The sequence below is a fragment of the Pteronotus mesoamericanus genome, unplaced genomic scaffold (assembly GCF_021234165.1).
Source record: "Pteronotus mesoamericanus isolate MK-2021 breed Mesoamerican mustached bat unplaced genomic scaffold, CSHL_Meso_final contig_90, whole genome shotgun sequence".
In the NCBI taxonomy this organism is placed as follows: Eukaryota; Metazoa; Chordata; class Mammalia; order Chiroptera; family Mormoopidae; genus Pteronotus; species Pteronotus mesoamericanus.
The window spans coordinates 18554442-18576343 of NW_026555277.1; the positions used below are offsets into that span (position 1 = coordinate 18554442).

Here is a 21902-nt window from a genome sequence, read left to right on the forward strand (position 1 = left end):
CCCTCTGCCCCCAGCGCTTCGTGCGACTGGCCTGACGCTGTGATTTGAGTCTTAGCATCTCAGACACCCCTTCCAGTCCCATCTTCCTTTCATAGCACTCTATTTTATTTTTTTTTTTAGGGTTAATATCACCACATGATTTGGTCTCTTTTATCTCTTTACAGGAATGTAAGCTCCACAAGACCGGGGACTTAGTTGCAGATTACTGATATGACCCCAATATCTAGCACAGTGCTTGGCACATGGTAGGCACTTAAAAGTGTAATGGAAGCAGAGGGAAGCAGAGTCTGAGAGAACAGGCCGTGTGACGATGGAAACAAAGATTGGGAAGATGCACTTTGAAGATAAAGGAAGGAGACAGGAGACAGGAATGCAGGCAGCCCAATAAAGGCAAGGAAGTGGATTTTTCTTTAGAGTTTGTGGAAGGAATCAGCCAGCCTACAACTTGTCCTTTATCTCAGTAAAATCGATTTCTGAATAGGGGCCTCTGGAACTGTAAGAGAATCAATCTGTTTTGTTTTCAGCCACAAAGTTCGTGATAATTTGATACAGCAGTAATAATAGGAAACTAATACAGATTATAAATAAATAAAATTGATAAATAAAAGTACTGAGGCATGACTTATTTCCTTTCAGAGCCTAGGATGGTGTGTCAATGTGACTCTTTCTTGCAATGTAGAAATATAAGTGATGAAACCAACCTTACACCCTAGAGACAAAGTAAGCCAAATGCTGGAAGCTTTCATGCTGTGTGTCATTAATAGATTATAATTAAAAATATCTGTTTACTGTGGGACATAGAAGAAGGAACCTAAATGACTGGCTGTAAATGTCAAACATAACAATTATATTGGAGGAATTACTGTGGGCACAATACCCACACAGGCCGGTCCTGGCAGCTGACGTCTGTGACACCAGAAACGACACTTCAGAAGGACAACTGTGGATTTACAAAAGCTGATATCAGTCCTTTCCTAAAGATATTTTCTTATTGTTTCCCCAAAATGCATTATACAGTACACATTTTCTTTAGCATTTTTAATAAAGGAAAACGTAAAAATAAGCAGCGATCTTTTTATTCCCTTCCTTAGAAAATCTTCCAGTGACCTGCTTGCAAATATACAGTGAAAGTTATCCCTGAAGAACCTCTTGGCTCATTAAAATAATCAGCATATTCCACCAGGCATTCATCCCTGAAATAATAACCATTCACTTTTAATAAATTAATTACGGTTTTAATGAGGGACATTTACATTTATACTTCTGCCTTAAGATCTTCACAGGAGGCAGCCTGCTTACCCTACAGTGCCACCGAAGCAAGGCCTTTCTCCCGGTAGCCCAGCGGCTGCTGATGGTCAGGCTGATGCACTGCCGCTTCAGAAACGGGGAAGCAGAATGGCAGAAGGAGCCCGAGAACCTGGGTTTGGAACCGAGTTCGGCCACACTCTAATTGTGTGACCATGGGCAAGTTATTTAACCCTCTGTCACCTGTAAAACAAGAAATATAATAGTACCTACGCAAAGGGAGAAGGCTAAATGACTTAATACTACAACTAAAGCTATTAGAAGAGTGTGGTTTGTGCATGGGTGGCAGCGATTGTTAGCAAGAATAACAACAGCCCTTCGTTTCTGACATAGGTGCGGGGCAAGTCGCAGAGAGGATCCTCAGACCATCCTCACACGAGCACACAATGAGTGTGTCTGAAAAGCATGCACACGGTTCCTCCAGCTTCTTCCCAGTTCTACTTGGAACCCTAGACAAAGTATGTAATTTTAATAATTGCTAGGTGATCCAGATTGGAGAAATGCTCAGGGGGTGGGGGTGTTATGGCTAACTGAACTTTTTAGCTTGATTGAGAACAAAGCAGCAAATGCTTCTGGTTTGAATCTGTTGGCTGCGAATCTTTCTAAAACATGCTAATCCTTTGACTTACCCTAACTGAACACACTGAACAGAATTTATTTTTAGAAGATTGAGAACGGACATCACTTGAAGACCATCCTTCTCAGCTCCAATACTCATCCTGTAATGCTTGAGATACTGAGGATCACCACGGAGTAAGTAAACAGCTCTAAGTTGACTTGTTACATTTCATCTACAGTTGTTGGTACTTAGCCCGTGCCTGGCCCTGGGCAGTGTGGCTTATTTTCTCCTGATTCTCCCTCCATCCCCACAGGTAAAGTGTTCAAAAGAATTATAAAAGAATCTGTTTAGCTGAATCCAGGTGAATGAAGTTGGGGTATAATTACTAACCTGAAAAGTTTAAAGGGTAAGAGAATTGTACAAAACATTGAACTTGCTTTTTCGGATGGCCTGAGTTTCATCATACCTGTGCCAATATATGGGTCAAAAGGGAAAAAAGTGGCCTTTTGTTACCCTAGTTAGTTTTTCCAGTTTTGATCAAAACTGTAACAAAAGTTCAATTTGCTCTGCCTTTTTGGAATATGGTGTTATATAAAGATTTGGAGCACATAGACCTATATACAAATAGATAGTGTACAACCCACCGATCAACTGCAGTATTTTGGCAAAATTTGCACAGACCACTGGGAAATGAAGCTGTCTGCCTGACTCAACTAACCACTATTTTCCCAGAAAGTTTCGCCCTAAACTTATCCATTGTTCCCTCTGTCAGCTTTGAAGAAAGAAACTATAATTAAAAGCACCCTGATTGCTTGGAAAATCCCTTAGATTTCAAAGAAAAATTTTCCTGAGTCTTAAATTCCGCTCTAGTTAGCAGCAAAAATATCATATATTATTGATGGGACTAAGAATTTAAACTTTTAAAAGTCTCTTTCAATATGTTGCCCAGTTAAGTTGTACTTTATAATTGATTTTAATGATTTCACTGCAAGTGGGTAAAGGAGGTCTGTTCCACTGTCCCAGCTTTAACGCTATTTATTCATAATAACAGCCTTCTCTGTGATTATACAGCATTTTATATGCCATGGCACTATTTATCAAAGTTTAAATTTATTGTAATTAGTTGTGTATTGGTTTCTCTCCTCTCTGTTAATCATGAACTTGTTGAGGGCAGGGACTAGGTTGTGTTCTACTCATCTTGAGATTTCCCCTAAGTGCCTAGCTCTTCAATTAATGCTTGCTGAATTATTGAAGAGTTCAGGCCAAAAATAATTAAAAAGTCAAAAGTAAATCATAGCAGAAAGTGCCTACCCAAATCCTCTAAGTGGAAAAATTTGATATAACTGTAACTTAACTTCAGATTCAAAGGCATGATGGTGTATCCTGAGGAAAAAGATCTAGGGATGTAAAATAGACTGTTTGTTCCCCAGGTGATCAAAAATATTAAAATTCATCAAATTACAGATCATTCTTATGTGTTTTTGGAATTGCAATCGGAAACTATTCAACTGAAGTGACCAACTAAAAGTGACCTTTCATATAAGAATGTGAAAAATTAAAAAAGAGACAAGAAAAAGAAAAAGAGAATACAAGATGGTCAAGATTAGCAATAGTTTATTCAAACAAGTGTGGCCTGTTAGAAACAAGCATGTTTGTTAGACCTTAAAATTCACAAGTAGTAAGTGGAACTCAACAAAGACCTCATTCGAGGGTCCCTGCAGAAGGCCAGCCTCCAGTGTACCTCTTGTCTGAATGTACCTAGGACTGTTAAACACAGAGTAGATTACGAGTCACGTCTGCACTTCTGTGGAAAGTAAAGGCAGCCAGCCAAGTTGATTCTCGAAGGAAGGCTCCCGCATGTGGGGATCAGGCTGGAGGGTTACAAGGAAGAGAGGCAATGAGATGCACTCAATAAACTATGGTCAGGATGGCATATGCCAGCTTTTGTTTACACAGATGACTTGGTCTCTCAGGTCTTGTTCTCCCTGAAAATAGGGGTTCATTTGTACCCTTAGCTTGAAGGTCTTTGATCAAGAGAACACATTTTAGATGTTCACCTGGGGTTGGAGGTACAGTTTTGGGCTACTTATAAGAACTGCAAATTGCTTGACGACAAAGACCTCCTTCTCCTACCTAAAAACAAACAAACAAAAACCCTAACCTCCGAGTCCTTAATATCTGTTACAGTACTTGCACCAGTGAGTATGAACTGATTTTTGAATGTATCAACTGTCAATAGAAGGGTATGGTTTATATAGTATCAACCCTATAAGAATGTTACCTTAATTATCTGAGCCAACCCGCTGTATTCACTGAACAAAATGAAAAACCTACTTCCGCTTCCCGGCCGGTGCAGCCTTCAGGGATGTTTCAGGGATGAAGTGTGGAAGGGGGCATGCGGGTTTCCCCACATGGTGGTCCACACCCTGCCCCCTGCCATTCTCTCCTTTTCTTTTCAATACTTCCCTTTCCTCCAAGTACTCAATTCTCTTCATGAATATCCTTTTATGCAGTATGTAACTGATGCTCTATAATAATTGATTTAAAATTGAAAACTACTTTTCTAACCAGTCAAGGAATGATTATTGACTGTTTGAGAGGGGGCTAAGAAGCGCAGCACTGAGCACTAATAAAACTGTATGCGTATTTTCTATCTATGTAACTACCAATCTCACAAAGGCAGACAGACAGACACACACACACACACACACACACACACACACACACACAAACACACACAGTCTTTCATGGGTTTACAACATTACAGATATTCCCACAAACAGTAAAACTTTCAGACAGCTAAGCTCTTTTAATACCCAAAAAATGTCCTTTGATGCCACAAAGTAATAAAATAAAACTTAAGCACTCTCAGTCTATGTCTGAAACTGTTTCTCATGTTTTGTTAGATGGAAACATTCCTTTCCTATGTCATCTAATTATAAGGCAATGTAAAAACGAATGTGTAAATAGAGTCATAAACATGTCTGCATAGTTTCATATGTTTTCAAATGCTCCAGAAAAGTTGTAAAAACACTACACATTTTACTTTTTAACTTGTGATATTTGAAAATATTCCCCAATTTTCCCTTCCTAATTGGCATGCTTTTAGCAAAATGTGTTCCTCCCCTCCTGCTTAGAAGTAAAATCTAAGAATATTTTGATAAGTTGAATTTCCATTTTGGTTCACACCCCATATTGGTTTATTGTGTTACTGTAAAAAAAATGATTTGAACTTAGGCAGAGCCAAGCTTATGTAAACTGTGGCAAGGCAAACCATGGTAATGACATCTGCAGAGTCTATTTCGGACTGACCAGTGAGGGCTGCATGATTAGCTCCAGCAGAGTATATTTATTTCCTCTGAATATTTCTCATTTGATGATGTGGTTTGGTCAATGCTATTAGACATCCCTTTTAATCTTAAGTCATATGCATATTTGAGGCAGAGAATATTTTAGCGTAAGATCAGTTTTCTTGGCACTGAAATTCTGTTGGTGAAAAGAAGAATTATGCTTTTTCAAGAAATGACTGCCCATTTCTTAACATTTTGTAAAATGTTGTTGTTTCAGGTAAAGCCTTTTTCTGCTAGGCCTTACCTGTCCCATCCTTTGAAATTGAGAAGACAAATCTATAATTACTGAGGATATAACTGATTATTAAAAAGCAGAAAAATTACTACACCAAGTTTTTAGTCTGCTCTGTAAAAATATACAGCTACACATTTAATTTAATGTCAAAAGCAGTCAACTATAATACAAAAGCATTTTGTTAAAGCTATGATCCTGTTTTTCCAAAGTGGAATATTTAATGGTCTTTGCATAATTTTTTTCAAGATGCATTTGTTTATGTGACCATTATAAAACACAACTCTGAAATTTCAAAGTTCAACCAGTAAATTATCCTCTCATGACTTTCTTATTACATCTACTATAAGCAGATTAAAAAAAAAACATATGAGTTACATTATGTATTTCCTTGACTCTGATTTTTTCTTAAACAAAGTCAACCCACTAAAATGTCCTTTGATGCTCATTCAGCTAAAAAATCGTATTTTTCTGCAGAGACACATTATTTGATCTGAAAATATCTTTAAATGCCTTGAATATACATATTTTTAGCACTTGAAACTTTCTCTGGCTATCACAGCTTCTATTAGAGACTGTGAAACATTTTAGGATTATTGAACAAATATCAATTATCTCTATGTTCTCGGTGTCAATCTGAATTGGAAATATGCCATCTTTTATAGCTTCATAAAGAGAATTTTTAATTAGCTGTTGATACTGTTGATAATAGAGTTTGCTATTATTTTAAAGAGATTTGTCTGAGCAATTCCTTATCTAGTCATTTTTTTTTTATTTTTTAAAACTGGTGTTTACTGTTATAATAAGGGTAATTTTTAAGCAGAACACTATACTTCCAAGAATTTTAGGCAATCTATTTTATTTTACTTTTTAAATTTATTGGGGTGACATTGGTTAATAACATTATATAGCTTTCAGGTGTACAATTATATAATACATCATCTGTATATTGTGTGTTCATCACTCCAAGTCAAGACTCCTTCCATCACTATTTATCCCTCCTTTACCCTCTTCTACCTCCCCTCAAGCTCCTTTCTTTCCCTCTGGCAGTCCCCATGCTGTTGTCTCTGTTTTTGAATATTTCTTTTGCTTATTTCCTTCACCTTTTTTCACCAAGCCCTGGACCACCTCTCTTCTGCCTGTTGTCAGTTTAGGCAATCTGTTTTAACACATAGTTATTAATTATTTTCCCATTGATTTTTAGGATTTTCTCAATTTTTAAAAATAACCTACTTTAAGCCTGATATTATATTATCTTATACTTTTAGTTCAACCAATACTTTACTAAATATCTCCTCACAAATGAGATGTAAAAAAATGAAATAAGTAGTAGTTACAATCTGTGTCTCAAGAGAATTAGGATCTAGATAAGAAGACAAGGCAAGAAATTGCAGGACAGTATAAAATAAGAAATTATAAGATAAAAACTGTAATTTAATGGTAATGTGGACTCTTAATTATGGACTAGAATTTTAGTAATGTTGCCTCCAGGAGTGAGTGGCTCATGGCATCTGGTATATTACCAATGGCTGTTACTATTTTTCATAATCCTCCCTTCCCATTACAGTTCTCTATGCTGGTACCCCTGGAATATACTCTGCACCATGAATTCTGATTGAATAGCTCAACATGAAGTACAAAAAAGCTCCTTCTTTGATGGAGAATAAGCCAAGGACAGCGTGTCTCCTCTATATAATCAAATTCAGTTTTCCCTATAAAGGCATATCTTTTACTTTTAGAAGTTGATATGAATGGTACTTAAAAATAATTTCAACTGGTTAAATTTATGCCAATAGAAGAGGATGAGGACAAAAGCCCAATTAAAAAAATAAACAACTCTCTAGGACCATAGCAGTTCCATTTCACTCACTTTAAGGTCTTTTCTCTCAGGATCTGGCTCAATGACAGGGAAACAAGTGTAGATAGACCTGATAGGCTGGCCACCATGTGCCAATGGTCCATTTCCACTGTCCTACTGCTGGTTACAAATGACCTCACACTTCTTGACACCACTTCATAGCCCAAGGGACAGTCTTATTTTTCTAAACTCTGTAGCTCTGTCAAGCATTGATTTTGCCTATTCTGTCTCTTGGTTCCATTCTAGTGATTATTCACTTGAAATATAAAATTAAAATTATATTTGTTCATTCATTCACTCGCCCACAACTCAGCAACTGCTTATTGAGTGCCTACTCTGTGAAATGTAATGTATTAGATGCTGAGAGAAATAGAAAAATGACTATAATGTAGTCCTTGCCTCAAGGAAATTACAAGATAGTAAGGGAGAGAAGGCATGTTTGTAATCACAAACATCTACAATTCAATGAAGCAAAATAACAACAATAATAACAATGTGTATCTACCATATGCCAAGGCCTGCTCTAGATGCTTTAATTATTTCATCTTATGTAAATTTCATAGGGACTGTGAAGTCTAGATATTATTTCTCCTTTATGAAAAAATTTTCCAAAAGAGCAAGCTGAGGCTCCGAAGGTTTCAGCAAAGCGTGCACAACTACGTAGCCAATGCTGAGAAGAGTTTGGCTTGGGAGGCAATGCTGCTTGATTTTAATGCTTATTCTCTTTAAAATAAACACTGTCTCCAAGAAAAACAGTAAGTTCACCATTTACTGAGCATCTCCATGCCTGGCACTATTCCGAATGCTTCACATCAGTATCTCATTTAATCCTCACAACAATATTATGATGCTACAATGGCTACATACCCATTTTGCAGTTAAACAAATGGAAGATAAGAAAACTAAGTCACTTCACTCAAGTTATTTAGTGGAACAATTTTCTTCCAATTTAGGTGGTTTGGGAAGGTATAATGAAAGAAGTGAGGTTTTCTGAATTTCCATTGATTTAGACCAACTTATGCAGAAGGAGGGTTTCTAGGCAAGGGAAATGGTATTAGGAATGGCACAGAGATAGGAATGGACTACATAGTAATCTCAAAAAAACTGAACATTCCAAAATGGCTGGGATATACAGGTCATCTTGGCCAGAAGTAAAAATTGTAATTGGAAAGCTAAGCTATTGTCAGGACTATCAGGCTAAGAAGTTGAAACTGTATACAGTAGGCAACCCAAAGCCATTAATAATTTTAGAGCACAGAATAACTGATCAAAAGCTATTATTTACTGATCCCTTTACCAACCTGTTATATTAAACGATCTCTACTTCAAGAAATCATGATTTCACAAATTATTAATTTTCAATGCCCAAGAAAACGAATACTTACAGCTTCGATCTAAACAGCCAATTGTTGTTGTTGTTGTTTTTTTTAAAGATTTTATTTATTTATTTTTAGAGAGAGGGGGAGGGAGGGAGAAAGAGAAGGAAAGAGACATCAATGTGTGATTGCTTCTTGTCATCTCCAACTGGGGACCTGGCCTGCAACCCAGGCATGTTCCCTGACTGGGAATCGAACCAGCGACTCTTTGGTTCGCAGGTTGACACTCAATCCACTGAGCCACACCAGCCACGGCTGGTTGTTTTTTTTTTGTTTGTTTGTTTTTCTTTAAAAAAAAGGCTCTTTTAAGTGACCTCTTGAAAAACACACTTTTATGCAATAGCCCAAACCACTTTAACCTCTTTAACTTTCTATACTAAAATCAAACAAAGGGCACAAAGCAGGAGGAGGCAGCAGTCTGAGCAGGGGAAAGGGGTCAGGCTCCTTTGGACATCAATCTGAAGTCAATTCAGATGTGCTATAAAGTCACTAAGTAATTAAACTACAGAGCAAGAACAGGTAGGTAAGAGAGAGTGAATGGCGAGAAAAAGGACATGTTTGTTCCATTTCCACTGAAGACTGAATTTGAAATATTACCAGGTGAAAGTTACCCCTTCTTAACATAATACATACAACAAAAATGCAAAGTGGGGATTTTGTGAATTTAATGACTGTAGTTACAAGTGTTTTCTGCAGTCCCGTACCCTGTGGACTTGAAGAGGCTGGCAGTTGCCCATGACATTTGTGCCCCTCCTCCTGAATTTTTTTCCATGATGCCCAGCACTGGTGGCAGCCAGCTCTTCCCTGCTACTGTGCTGCCATCTCATGCCACGATCACTATGAGGTGCAACTTGCAACCAGTGATCAATAAGAAATGAGGAGAAGCTTCTTGAATGGAATTATCTGGCATTGCTCCCAGCTGGGCAAAGCCTGCAGTCAAGTTGGCCTTCTTCATCATGATTGTATCCAATTCAGCAATTCTCACAGATGGTGCGTCTCAGAGCGTTCTGGACTCCCAAAGGCTATGGAATGGATTATCTGGGGTCTTGAATCCCCAGAGCTGGTCAGAAAATAACACCGAGCACCTAGGGTGAGCCAGGTGCTTGCTTCATAAATATTACTTTTCACAACAGACTAAAAGACAGCCTTCTCATTTAACAGATGCGAACACAGCAGCTTAAAACAGTTAAGTAGCTCAACAGTGTGTTCAGCAGAATCAGGCCTTTAATGCTGGTCTGACACACTCCTGGGTCTTGTAATCTTTCCACTTGGCCACAGGCCTCCCAGGCCACCACCGAGGCAGGTGGTCCCAAACGTAGTTATAACAACAATCATTTAAGAACTGGTTTTAAAATACACATCCTCAGGTCTAACCACAGAGATACTGAATATCTGTAGCATATTTCTATCTAAATATGTCCATCTATAGCCATATTATATAATTATCTATTTATTTAAAACAGGATTTTTTAACCTCAGCACGACATTTAGGGCCAGATAATCCTTTCTCGTAGGGAGGCTGTCCTGTACATTGTAAGGTGGTATGAAGCATCCTTATTTTCTGCCTACTGGATTCCAGTAGCACCTCCGACAACTAAAAAGGTCTTCAGACATTGGTAAATGTGCCCTGCAGGGAACATCACTCCCAGGTGAAAAATGCCCAGGGAATTTGGGAAAAAAAGCATATTCAAAGTCTGTGTTTGTAAATCACAGACCTAGGTAAGCCACTATATAAAGAATGTGAAAGGGAAAGAGCAGACTCTGGAAGACAATAGGCTGAGTATCCTTTCAACTCTCAGAATTTGCCAGCCTACGTGAACAATGACCAACCTTAGCCTCCAGAGTGGCTGTGATGTCCTGGAAACTTTCCAAAGCAGGATACAACATAACATATGTCCAAATAAGAAATGAAGGGGACATACGTACTTTAGAAATTCTAGAAAATACCATTTGACTTGCAATAGTTTGATTTGTCCATAATTTTCAGAGCACTTTTAACAAATTAAGTTTATTTGTATATTGTCTAGCCCCAAACTAGACCATAGTAAATATTCTGGATTCACTTAACTTTTATTAACTTTTTTCTTCAAAGAAACTTAGCAATTAAAAATCACTTTATCCAAACAAAATGTACAAAACTGAGGCCTTAAAATATTATTACCATTTCCTTTCACGGTAATAAAAAGAGGGACTTTAAGAATACCTTCTCAAAAGTGGTTTATCCAAAGGCACGAAAACAGTTGATAAAATGAGTATTGGACTCTAATTCCTAAACGCTAGTCACCAAATGGCTTTCTACTTGTTTACAGTTGCCCAAAGCTCTCATGGAAAATGCTCTTATGAATTCCACCATTGCTGTAGGTAACCTCCATTGAATCAAGTATATCTGTATCTCTGGTTGGCATAAAGTTCAGTGCATGACCAAAGTTTATCGATTATGTCGAATATATTTTTATGTCTTTATTAAAAGAAAATATTCAGATAAACAGAACTTAGAACTTCTTTCCAAGTGTTTTTTAAAAAATTCAGATCAAGTATTCTATACATTTCTGTGGGACCACTCTAAGTAGATTAGTATAATTTCTTTTTAAGAATATATTTCAACGGTACTATAATTGAATACAATAATATAATATGGCACTCCAGGGTATTTGAATATAAAAGTATCCTCTTAAAATACTTTTTAAAGAGCTGGTGTACTTTAATCTTCGAAGTTTGTCTGAACGACTATTGGAAAGCATGCCAGTCAAGTGATTCATTTTATGTATTAATCCAGCTCAGGTGACAAGTAGTTGCTAATACAGCACTTCTAGCATTGATTTAGGCTCCATAAAAGGATTCTGGCTCATAAAAATGCTGGCATGGCATTAGGATGTAGGTGTTCCCATCTCTCGTCTAGAGGAATATAGGAAAGTGCCAAATTTTTTGGTGACCACAAGGATTTCTGAGAAGATGGGTGTTATGATTGTCAAATAAAGTGCAGATATCAAAGTCACCAGCATCCCCCTGTGTCTCTCCCCTTCATCCTTCTAAATTAGAAGTAAATCTTGAAAGATGGCCTCTGAACGAGGGGTGGTGAGGTGTAGCCACCATGCTGTGTGTGTTCGTGCATTCTCTTTCTCTCTCCCCCCACCTCCAATTCTTATTCTAGGAAAGGAGGCCATCCTTACTGTAACACAAACATCAGGAGTTATTACCAGGATGTGGCGAATCTTTTTTTCACTCACTGATATGGTTAGCACTATGAAAAACAAAAAATCTGATAGCTTTTTTCTCTCAGGATAAAATGAGAACATGACCTTGTCCTGAGAAACATCATCTAGTAATATTTTTCATAACTTCTGTGCAGTGATGACCTAATAAGAATCTAAAAGTAATTAACTGGATCTCGTTTAGCCAACCAAAGCCTTATTCAAATATACATTTTTATCAGAATTCTAAGGGAACCATAAATTGGGGCATTTTGAAAAACTGGGACCTAATCCAGTCCATGATCTGATCAGGGTTCAGTGGTAATAATAAATTGGGACTATTAAAACTGGGAAGCCTTCCAGCGTTTTATTTTGCCCACACCACAGCCTAGCAAATTCTACTGCAGAAGACAGGGATAGTCAGTGAGGAGTAAAACCATGCTGAATTAATCATTTGCATGTAATCATGCCAAAACATGGGTGTTTTCAACAGTTTAAATACTGCCAAAGTTTAAGTTCAGTAAATAATTAATTATAGGGACTCTCTTGGCATATTAAAGAAATCAGCCTTCTGGTTTCTTTAATAAAATAAGCACTCTCTTCAGGATACAATAATGAAAAAATCCTATCAATTCATTTGTTGCTCTATGTATTTAGGAGGGTAATGCCTGTGTGGGTTACAGCTAAAATACTAATTCAGAATATAATACTTTCATTTCCTTTCTTAGAATACAATAAACATCTTCATTTTTCAGCAGGAACAAATGTTGGATAAACTCTTGCCTTATTCTGGTTTTCATATCAATTTCCAGTTACATAAAAATTTCCCAAAATTAAATAAAATGCTGAGAGGCTGGGAATAGATTTTCACCCACTTGTATTCTCAAACTATAAATGGTTTCTGAATGTTTTTATTTCTCTAAGATGCATTTCGTTTATGTGGGGAACTTGCAGCTGCATAATTAAATCTTGGTTTGCCAAATATCAAAAACACATGTTATTGATTTAAACTAAGGGAACAGGCCACAAGCAGCTCTGCTGATAAGGCGAGGGAGAAGCCTCTGCAGTTCTTGGAAGGCTTGCTAAAAGGCAAGAAAACTTAGAACCTTGAATTCAGACACTGAACCAGATTAACTTTCCGAAGTCTGAGCTTCACTTTCACTTAGACATTCCATTCAGGCCAGTTGTTGAAAACAAGAGCCATATGTTTCCATACTTCTCAATCCTGGAACTGCAGAGGTCACCTCTTTTCCCCTCACCTCTTCATTTACCCTCCTAAGATTTTAATAAGATCTACAAAAACAGCGTTTCATTAATGCATAGAATGCGCCCCCTTGCAAAATAAACTCTGACAGTAGCATAGGCGTAACAGAAAATGTTGGAGGGCAAACTCATATACTATTAAACTCCCCTCCCCATATTAGTAAGACTTTTCATTTAGTGAAATTTTATTTCAGTAATATGGGGCTTTAATAGAAGACGGCCTTTGGTGTCAAAGGAGATTTTTTTCCCCTTAGTACAATAATCCTAAATAAATGAGGGGAACATATTTTTCTTTACCTGATCTCCACCTGACTACTGAGGAGGTATTAAAAATACAAGTACAACATGCATGTAGTTAGGTACTTTACAGGTCCAAGAATCTGGTGAATTTCACACTTTGCAGAAGGTTACAAATTTAAGTTCAAGTCTTAGAATTAAACAAAAAAATATGTTCAGCACCTGGCCAAAATAATCTCTTGCTTTCTGATCAATGTACTACTTTACATAATCTGAATGTTCGGAAAATGCTAATTGAATCTAGCTTGATGAAAAATTCTAGAAGAAATAATCTTTGAATATAATATTGAATTCATCTTTCTAGCCATGGACATAGGCATTTGGAACTAATGTTTAATTATGGCCAATCTCACTGAAGCAGGAAAAAAAATGAGTTTATTTAAAACAGGGCTTCCTGCAATGGACTATTTGACTTGTTTCAGGAGGGGACACATAATCAGCTCAGGAAATCAGAAGTGAGACAAAAGAGATCCTAATGCACAATGTTGAGCCAGAAACTGAGACTTGTCCACTCAGATAAGAACAATGCATATACTACCACATGGACCCCTGTAAGTTCAAGAAAGGCTACTTTGGGAAATTCAAAGTAAAAGCTTCTGTACTTAGGAATTTATATATTTCTCAAACCCTAAGATCAGGGAAAGAACGTAGAGCTAATCTAAGGAAAAATGCAGCATTAATGATATGCAAGATGATTTTCGATGGTATGTGGCTTAATGTATTTAATTAAGTTAACTTTCATGATTTTGCATTTATATATATTTATTTGCATATATATAAATATAAATAAGGCAATGGAGGCAATATATCAATGACTGAAGCTTATGAAACTCTGGTCTAGTCCAATATTTTCCTGATGCACTAATTCTTTCTCATTCAGCTCCTTATCAGACATTTCCAGCGGCAACAAAGTCACTGCCTCATGAGCCGCCCCTATTGAAAGGATGTTTTCCCTTCCACTAAGCTGAAGCCTACCTCTCTTAAAATAATTCCTCATTGGTGTCTTCAAGAAAATAAATGAATGAATGAATAAGAACGGGTCAGGAGGAGAAAGAGAGAGAGAGAGAGAGAATAGATGATATAAAATATGTCTAATTCCTCTCCTATGAGAAAGTTCCTCAATCATTTGAAATCAGCTACCTCTGCAGACCATGCATTCTCATGCAGTCCTTCCACATTTTAACAGACTTGGATTTAGCGCTGCCATTCTTTGTGTGTGAGAGAGGCATAGGATATTCCAGGTATTATCTAAGCTGTATAAAATTGGAATTATTGTTTTTTCCTTCACTTTGTACATGAACTTCCATCATGCAGCCTAGGACTAGATTAGCCTTTTTGGCAGTCGTATCCTCATATTGACTCATGCTAAACCTGCCCTCAACTAAAAACATCAGGCAAATTTTTCATATATTTGGTATTACCTCAAACCTTCCACATCCTGTGTTTGTGCCGTTCATTTCTGGACCTAAAAGCAAGACTTTACATATATTCCTATTAAGTTTCTTTGTGTTTGATTCAATCTATTGTTCCAGACGATTCTGTCATCAGACACATTATCAACCCCTGCAGCTTCTTGGCATTCAAATATGATCAACAGGCACCATCATTTGATGCCAATTTCAGCAGGCCAACATTAAAAATAAATTTCGAGAAAAACTTTTTTCTTGCAAGCTTATCCTGATGGAATTTTTATTAGCAATCTTGGGGTACCGTTTCTCAAATAGCTAATAATCCCGCGCAGGGGTGTCCAGCTACAGCCCGTGGGCCACATGTGTCCCAGCGTGGCTATGAATACGGCCCATCACAAAGTCGTAAATTTACTTAAAACATTATGAGATTTTTTTGTGGTTACGTGTCACAATGGATTTAATGTGTGGACCAAGACAACTTTTTTTCTTCCAGTGTGGCTCAGAGACGTCAAAAAGTTGGACACCCCTGCCTAGGGTTATGTCATCTGGTGTATATTTCTCTGTGTTATCCACAGGACATTATGAGACAATCAATTCTACTGCCCAAGAGGGCATGCTCACTCTTTGTGAAGTCCAGAGATTAGAACAGTGGCTTTCAGCCACTACACTGACAGCGTGAGTAGGAAAAGTCATTGTTGGGGAGGGGACTGTCTTGTGCATTGTAGGGTGCTTAGCCTTGTCCCTGACCCCTACCCAGTAAGTACATGGCAGTAGCGACTCCCTCCCCCATCCCCTATCCCCTCAAAACTGTGACCATCAAAAATGTCTCCGGATACAGCCAAATGTTCCTTGGGGGACAAAGTTGCCCTCCCCCATCCCTCCACTGAGAAACACTGTTCTGGTCTCTGAGTTCCTCCAATCTAATCTAGTAACTCAATCCATCTGTTATGACTTTTTTTTGACCTTTTCATAGCTATAGTTATGAATAAGCTATTCATATATAGTACCAAATAGTTCCATATCATATATTAGATATGTAGATAAATAAAAATGAGATATGGACATCATAATAAAAATGGGAGAAATGGAGAGGTATGATATAATCCTAAAATTTAGAATTGAAGTTAAATTAACCCCTAAGTGAAACAGTTACAAGGAAATTGAGCCTTCAAACAGGAATAGTATGATTTAAAATGTAATCTACAAGGACTTTTGTACCTGGGTGCTCATCAAGGTATTACTATTTGGAAGAGTAAAAAATGGAAACAAACTATATGTTTGACAATAAAAGATAAATAAGTTATGGTATGTTGCTCTCACAGAATATTAGGCAGTCATCAAAGTGACATATTTTCAAAACATCAATGACATGGGGGAAGGTTCATAATATAATGCTGTGAAAAAGTAAGATACTATATGAGTATATGCTGTATGAATACCAAGTTTTCAAGGGAAATATATATAGTAAAAGGGTTATAAAATATTAATCATACTTATAAAATTATGATGGAATTATACATGATTGTAATAGTCTTTATACTGTTCTATGTTTCCAAAATTTTCTTAATGAACTTACTGTTTTTCTAAGTTTTCTGTGAATGGGAAGTACTGGGGAAAAGTGATCCATACTCTCTTAAGTGGAGGCACTAACAAGGGGTCTTCCTGTGTTTGTGACACAGTGTGCTGGAAAGGTAGGATGCTTCTGAGGGGACTTAAAAAAGATGAAGGTATTTTTAGTCTGGGTTATTCAGTCCTCTTGGGAAAAAAAAATCTGTGTATCATTTTTCACAAAATAAGGGTAGTTTAATCTAACATTCCAGCCAATTCCTGTCCCTCCAAGTCAGTGGTTCTCTGTCATTAGAATGCTGAAGAATCACATTGGGCTTACCGATTGAACACAGATTCCTGACCTTCAACTCCTGATAGTGTCATCCTGCAAGCCTGGTGTGGGATTCGAGAGTCTTCATTTTTTAATAAGCGCCCCAAGTGATTCATTCTCTAACACAGGTGGTCCTTGAACCACACTTGGAGAAACACAGCTATAGGAAGTCTTGTGGTTTGATTTGGATGAGTATTTTTTTGCCTCTATTTTTGATAATTTCTTCCTGGTTATACACTAAATAGAGCTGGTATAGACCCTCAATGGTGTAAACTGGCTCTTTCAAAAAGCAAACCCAGCTTATTGCATTTGCCAATTTCTCAGGAGTAGTAAATACTCTCACCATAACCAATTTCAATGATTTATCAACTAGCTCCCAGAATTCTTGTAAGCTTAATAATTGTTTCTCACAAGCTGGTAAAGCTGGTACAAGCTGGGTTCAGCATTATATGGTATATATTTTACGTAAGTGCTTTAAATCCTTTGTAAAAGAGATATGATAATGAAAACCTGTTAAGTCTATGATAGCTAGTACAAAACCAGTAAGCAATAGGATGGCTTGAATCATCTTAAGTTAATAAATTCCAAATGTTTTAGAAAAAAGACAACTTTACGAACTTTTATACACTCTTTCTTATTTTATTTTTTTCCATAGCCATGCCACAAAGAGTGATACACTCGCTGAGTTCTTTAGGAGTTGTGAATTGGTTTCCTATGGATGATGGAGAGCTAAGAAATGGGACTCCAGAATTGGGAACAATGCCAAATGTTCAGCCTCCCCCGCCACCCCCTGCGGCCCTCGGCCCCCGAGCTGTTGAAATGCCCAAGGTCATTAATTCTATAGCACCCAACCATAAAATCAACTCCTCCAAATTCTTCCCCTCACATATGATTGAGACAATGTTGTCTCTAGGAAACCCCTATCAGATGTGTTTTATGTGTTCATGTGTGGGACGGAGCCTAAATGAAGGCTAATAGCACAGTCCTGTCAATATTTTGACCAGACATATTTTTTAAAAATTGGATCGGAAGCCTATATAGCCAGCTGAGGTGAATTTACAGCCTTGCTTTAAGAACTAAACTCCCTCAGGCACCTGCTTCCTAAAGGCAAAACCAGAAAGGAAATGAACTCTTGCTTAAAGACAACCCACCTTATTTTATGGGTTATCAATTTTCTAGCTGGCACACAGTTCCCTAGCTGCCCTGAGTAACCGCCTCACCCCACACTTCCCACTCCAGTCCCAAGCAAGTATTCAGCCTCAAAAAATGTGAAGTCTGCACTCTAGCAAACAGCTCAGTTTGCTGAAGAGGAGGCATAGGATGTGGTATCTCGGTAAGTGAAGCCAATGGAGCCGCAAAGACCCCTGATGCGGGCCTACCACACAGGTGTTTTTGCCAATACGTGCATTAAAACCTTAGCCTGAATTCCATTTTACATTCCAGGATCACTGCAACTTGGGCTAAGATGGAGAATTCACCCTTCTTGTCTTTGGGACAGCTCCATCAGGTGAATGGTCAACAACAATGGAAAGCGCTTGATAGCCTTTTAACTGCTCCACTGACCCTGGGATGGAGCTTATCACCCTCTTAGAAATGAGAAAGGACTAGGTAGGATTTTTTTTATTTTCTTGCTATTGATAAAGTCAGCCAGTGGGAATATTCTACAAGATAAGGGTCAAAGTTTAACAGTAGATACTCTCAGCCTGCTCTGTGCTAGAAAACAATGAATAAGTATGATTTTCTTAGTACACATACTAGAGTATTAAAATAAGTATGAGAGACTCTTCTAAAAAATAAAAGAACTATTGTTACTGAATGAAAAGCAAGTGAAGAATTGGACGAATCTGACTTGATGCATGATGAAGTCAGAATTGAATACCTAAAATTATATGCCAGTTTTGTCAAATCTCAGTTTTTCTCCAAGCTCCATTTAGTTTTAAAGGCAAAGAATTTTCAGGAGAAGTATGAATATTCAACTACATGTTTTAAGATCAGATATTTACACATCTACTTGGGATAAGTGCCAGAGTTAACATCACAGACATGTGAAGGGCCTCTTGCTCAAATGGGAACATGAAGCTCCTCAAATGGGAGAATTCAGCCCTCGCGAACTGTCATAATTCCAGTAAAAGGAACCGGCCCTTTAACAGATGGGCGGCATGCTTTGCAACTTGCTGATAGCCTAATAAAAGACACTGGCTCTTAAAAAATGAAGGACATGGACTTCTCAAATTACAGCACCCAAAATGGATTTAGCAGGATAAAATTAAGAAGGCGTACAACTGTTTGACAAAAATCAGAAACAGACTGCGGAAATATGATAGTCCTAAACATCAACATCAAAATGATCTTTCTATTTTATTTAAAAAAAAAACCTCATTGTTTAAACCATAGGGAAAATATGCATTAATAGAGTCAAAACCAGGGGTAGTATATTATGAAATTATAAATAATGATATAATAAAAACATAAAGTTAATTTCTTCTCAAAATATAATAAAAATCCCCCAGGACAGGCAGTCTCCTTTTATATCAGGTGCCTTTTCCTTTGTATCAGTTTCCCTCTGTGCTTCTCAAAATGAAATTTATCCAGCTGATGGATGCAATAGCCAAATAAAATACAGACCGTGGGCTCCAATACAACGGGGCCCGGCATTTCCACTCACCGTTCCCGCTCCTCTTTCATTTTTTCCAGCTCCTCTTCTCTCAGGCCACCGGGCTTCAGGGGGCCCTTCGGCTCAGGCTTGCCCCCCTTATCATCTTTCTTTTTTCCAAATCTAGTGAAACATGAAGGAGAAGATGAGTGTTAAGAATAATGTTCTTCTTGTGGTAAAGTTAAGATATTTATGAGATGAACTCATTAAACTGTAATTTCTTATTCCAAGTGATACAAGATCAGGTTGCATAAAATGGAAGTAAAATAAGATATTGAAAGCAGAAAAATAATATAGTTACTGAACTCTCTTCCTTCTTCCCTCCTTTTCCCCCTCAGATATTGATTGTGCAGCATGCACAACATCATGTGACTGAGTAAAAATGTCAAACCATTAATTCAGTAGAGATTAAAGAACTGAAAGGTTAACATTAATATATAAGTAAAAACTGATCGACCTCCTAAACAGGCCTCCAGAGCTCCAAGTGGTTTTGACATTGAAGGTTAAACGCACGGGGTGATAAAATGATGGTGCTGCAAGCATCCTTACTGAACACCTACTTCAATACTGTCATTTTACAGATGGAGAACTGGAAGCTCTGAGAGGCCTTGGGCCTTGACCAAGACCGCCCAACAAGTTCGGGGCAGGGCTGGGATTAGAACTTGGGTTGCCTCCTACACTACACTCTTTCCTCCACAGAACGTTCAGTCTCTTATGTAGCCACAGGCTTCCTAAGTCAGCCCGGGCTTTGTGTTCTCTGACACTCCTTGGTGCCCATATTTGTTGTGAACTGAGCACAGCAGCGATTATGATATCTTATTTTTTCCACTTTTATTGAGATACAATTGACACATAGCATTGTATAAATGTAAGGTGTACAGTGTGTTGGTTTGCTAATTTATAAGTTGCAAAATGATTACCACCATAACATTAGCTTCCACCTTCATCCCAGCATATAGTTACTTTTTCTTTTTTGTTGTGAGAACATTTAAGATCTGTTCTTCTAGCAACATCAAGTACATGATACTTTATAGTGATTATAACTATAATCACTATAGTATACATTAGATTCCCAAATCTGTTAATCTGACACCTGGAAGTTTATACCCTTTGACCAACATCTTTACATTTCCCCCACCACCTAACCCTTGGTAACTACCATTCTTCTCTGTTTCTCTGAGTTTGTCTTTTTTTAGATTCCACATATGAGTGGCATCATACAGTATTTGTCCTCTTCATCTGATTTATTTTACTTAGCATAATGCCTTCAAGATCCATCCAAGTTGTCTCAAATTACAGATGTCCTTCTCTCTCATGGCTGAATAATATTCCATTGCATATTCCGGGTGGGGCAAAAGTAGGTTCACAGTTGTTCATATAGACAATAATACAAGAGTTAATAAATAATAATACAAGAATAATCTCTGTGTTTTGGGTACTCACAACTGTAAACCTACTTTTGCCCCACCTTCTATATACCACATCTTCTTTATCCATTTGTCTGCTGATGGGAGCTTAGGCTGTTTCCACATTGTGACTATTGAGACTAATGCTACAGTGAACATGGAAGTGCAGATATCTCTACAAGATCCTGATTTCAATTCCTTTAGCTATATATTCAAAACATATTGGATTCTGGATTGCTAATCATATGCTAGTTCTAGTTTTACTTTTTTGAGGAACCTCCATAACTGTTTTTGGTAGCAACTGTACCAATTTACACTCCGACCCACAGCTAACAGTTTCCCTTTAAAAACACTAGGTTTCCTTTTAAAAGAACAGTGTGTTTCCTTAGCATTTTTAAGAAAATATAATTGCACATTTGAAGTTTAAAAAAAGCTATTAAATTATTAGTAGGACACATTCTTAAATGACAGGCATTTTTCCCAACAGATACTTTCTTCAGAATCAATCTCCCATGGTCTTGGTATCAACACACATTAAAAAAAAGAGAAAATGACTTGATGCTTTGCTGATAGCCAGGGTAAAAAGTCACTCTAACCTGAGGACATTTTTCAAATTATAAATTCTCAGTGTGACTGCCAACAATCCCCCTCCCCCCCAAACCTGTCCCCCAACATCCTGACAAATGCACAGTGAGTCAGAATCTCCTCATATGAGGACCTTGTAAAAAACTCATGCCTTCTTTTGAATTTCATAAAAATGGATTAATATTTATTTACTTTTCTAGATTGTGTTTCAATCCAAAGCAGAAGTTGTTGGTCAAGTGGCAGCTGCAAGTATCACACATCGGAGACATCACTACCAGCAACCATCGTCCTGTTCTTAAAATACAGACGACATCCTTTCTTCAGAAGCCTCTGCCACTCTTGACTCTTCTGCATATTTTTTAAATTTATAATTCCAATGAACAAATCCTCTTTCATGGACTTTCTCTCTTCCCATTGCTATCTCCCTATCAGCCTCTGCTCCTACTGCATCTTTTGTTTTCCTGTAGCCAGTCTAGTTTTGGGATCTTGGTTGATCAAGTATCAATTTTAACAACATCATTCCCAGCCTTTTTTCTCTC

At 37.5% G+C, this 21902-nt stretch overlaps 1 protein-coding gene across 1 annotated transcript in view; it reads right to left on the bottom strand.

Moving 5' to 3' along the window:
• Nucleotides 1-21902, bottom strand: part of PARD3B (par-3 family cell polarity regulator beta) — a 943196-nt gene that overhangs the window by 164475 nt on the left and 756819 nt on the right. The window contains exon 19 of the mRNA XM_054585774.1: nt 19385-19495. Within this exon, the coding sequence (XP_054441749.1) occupies nt 19385-19495 (111 nt within the window). The remainder of the gene's footprint in view (nt 1-19384; nt 19496-21902) is intronic.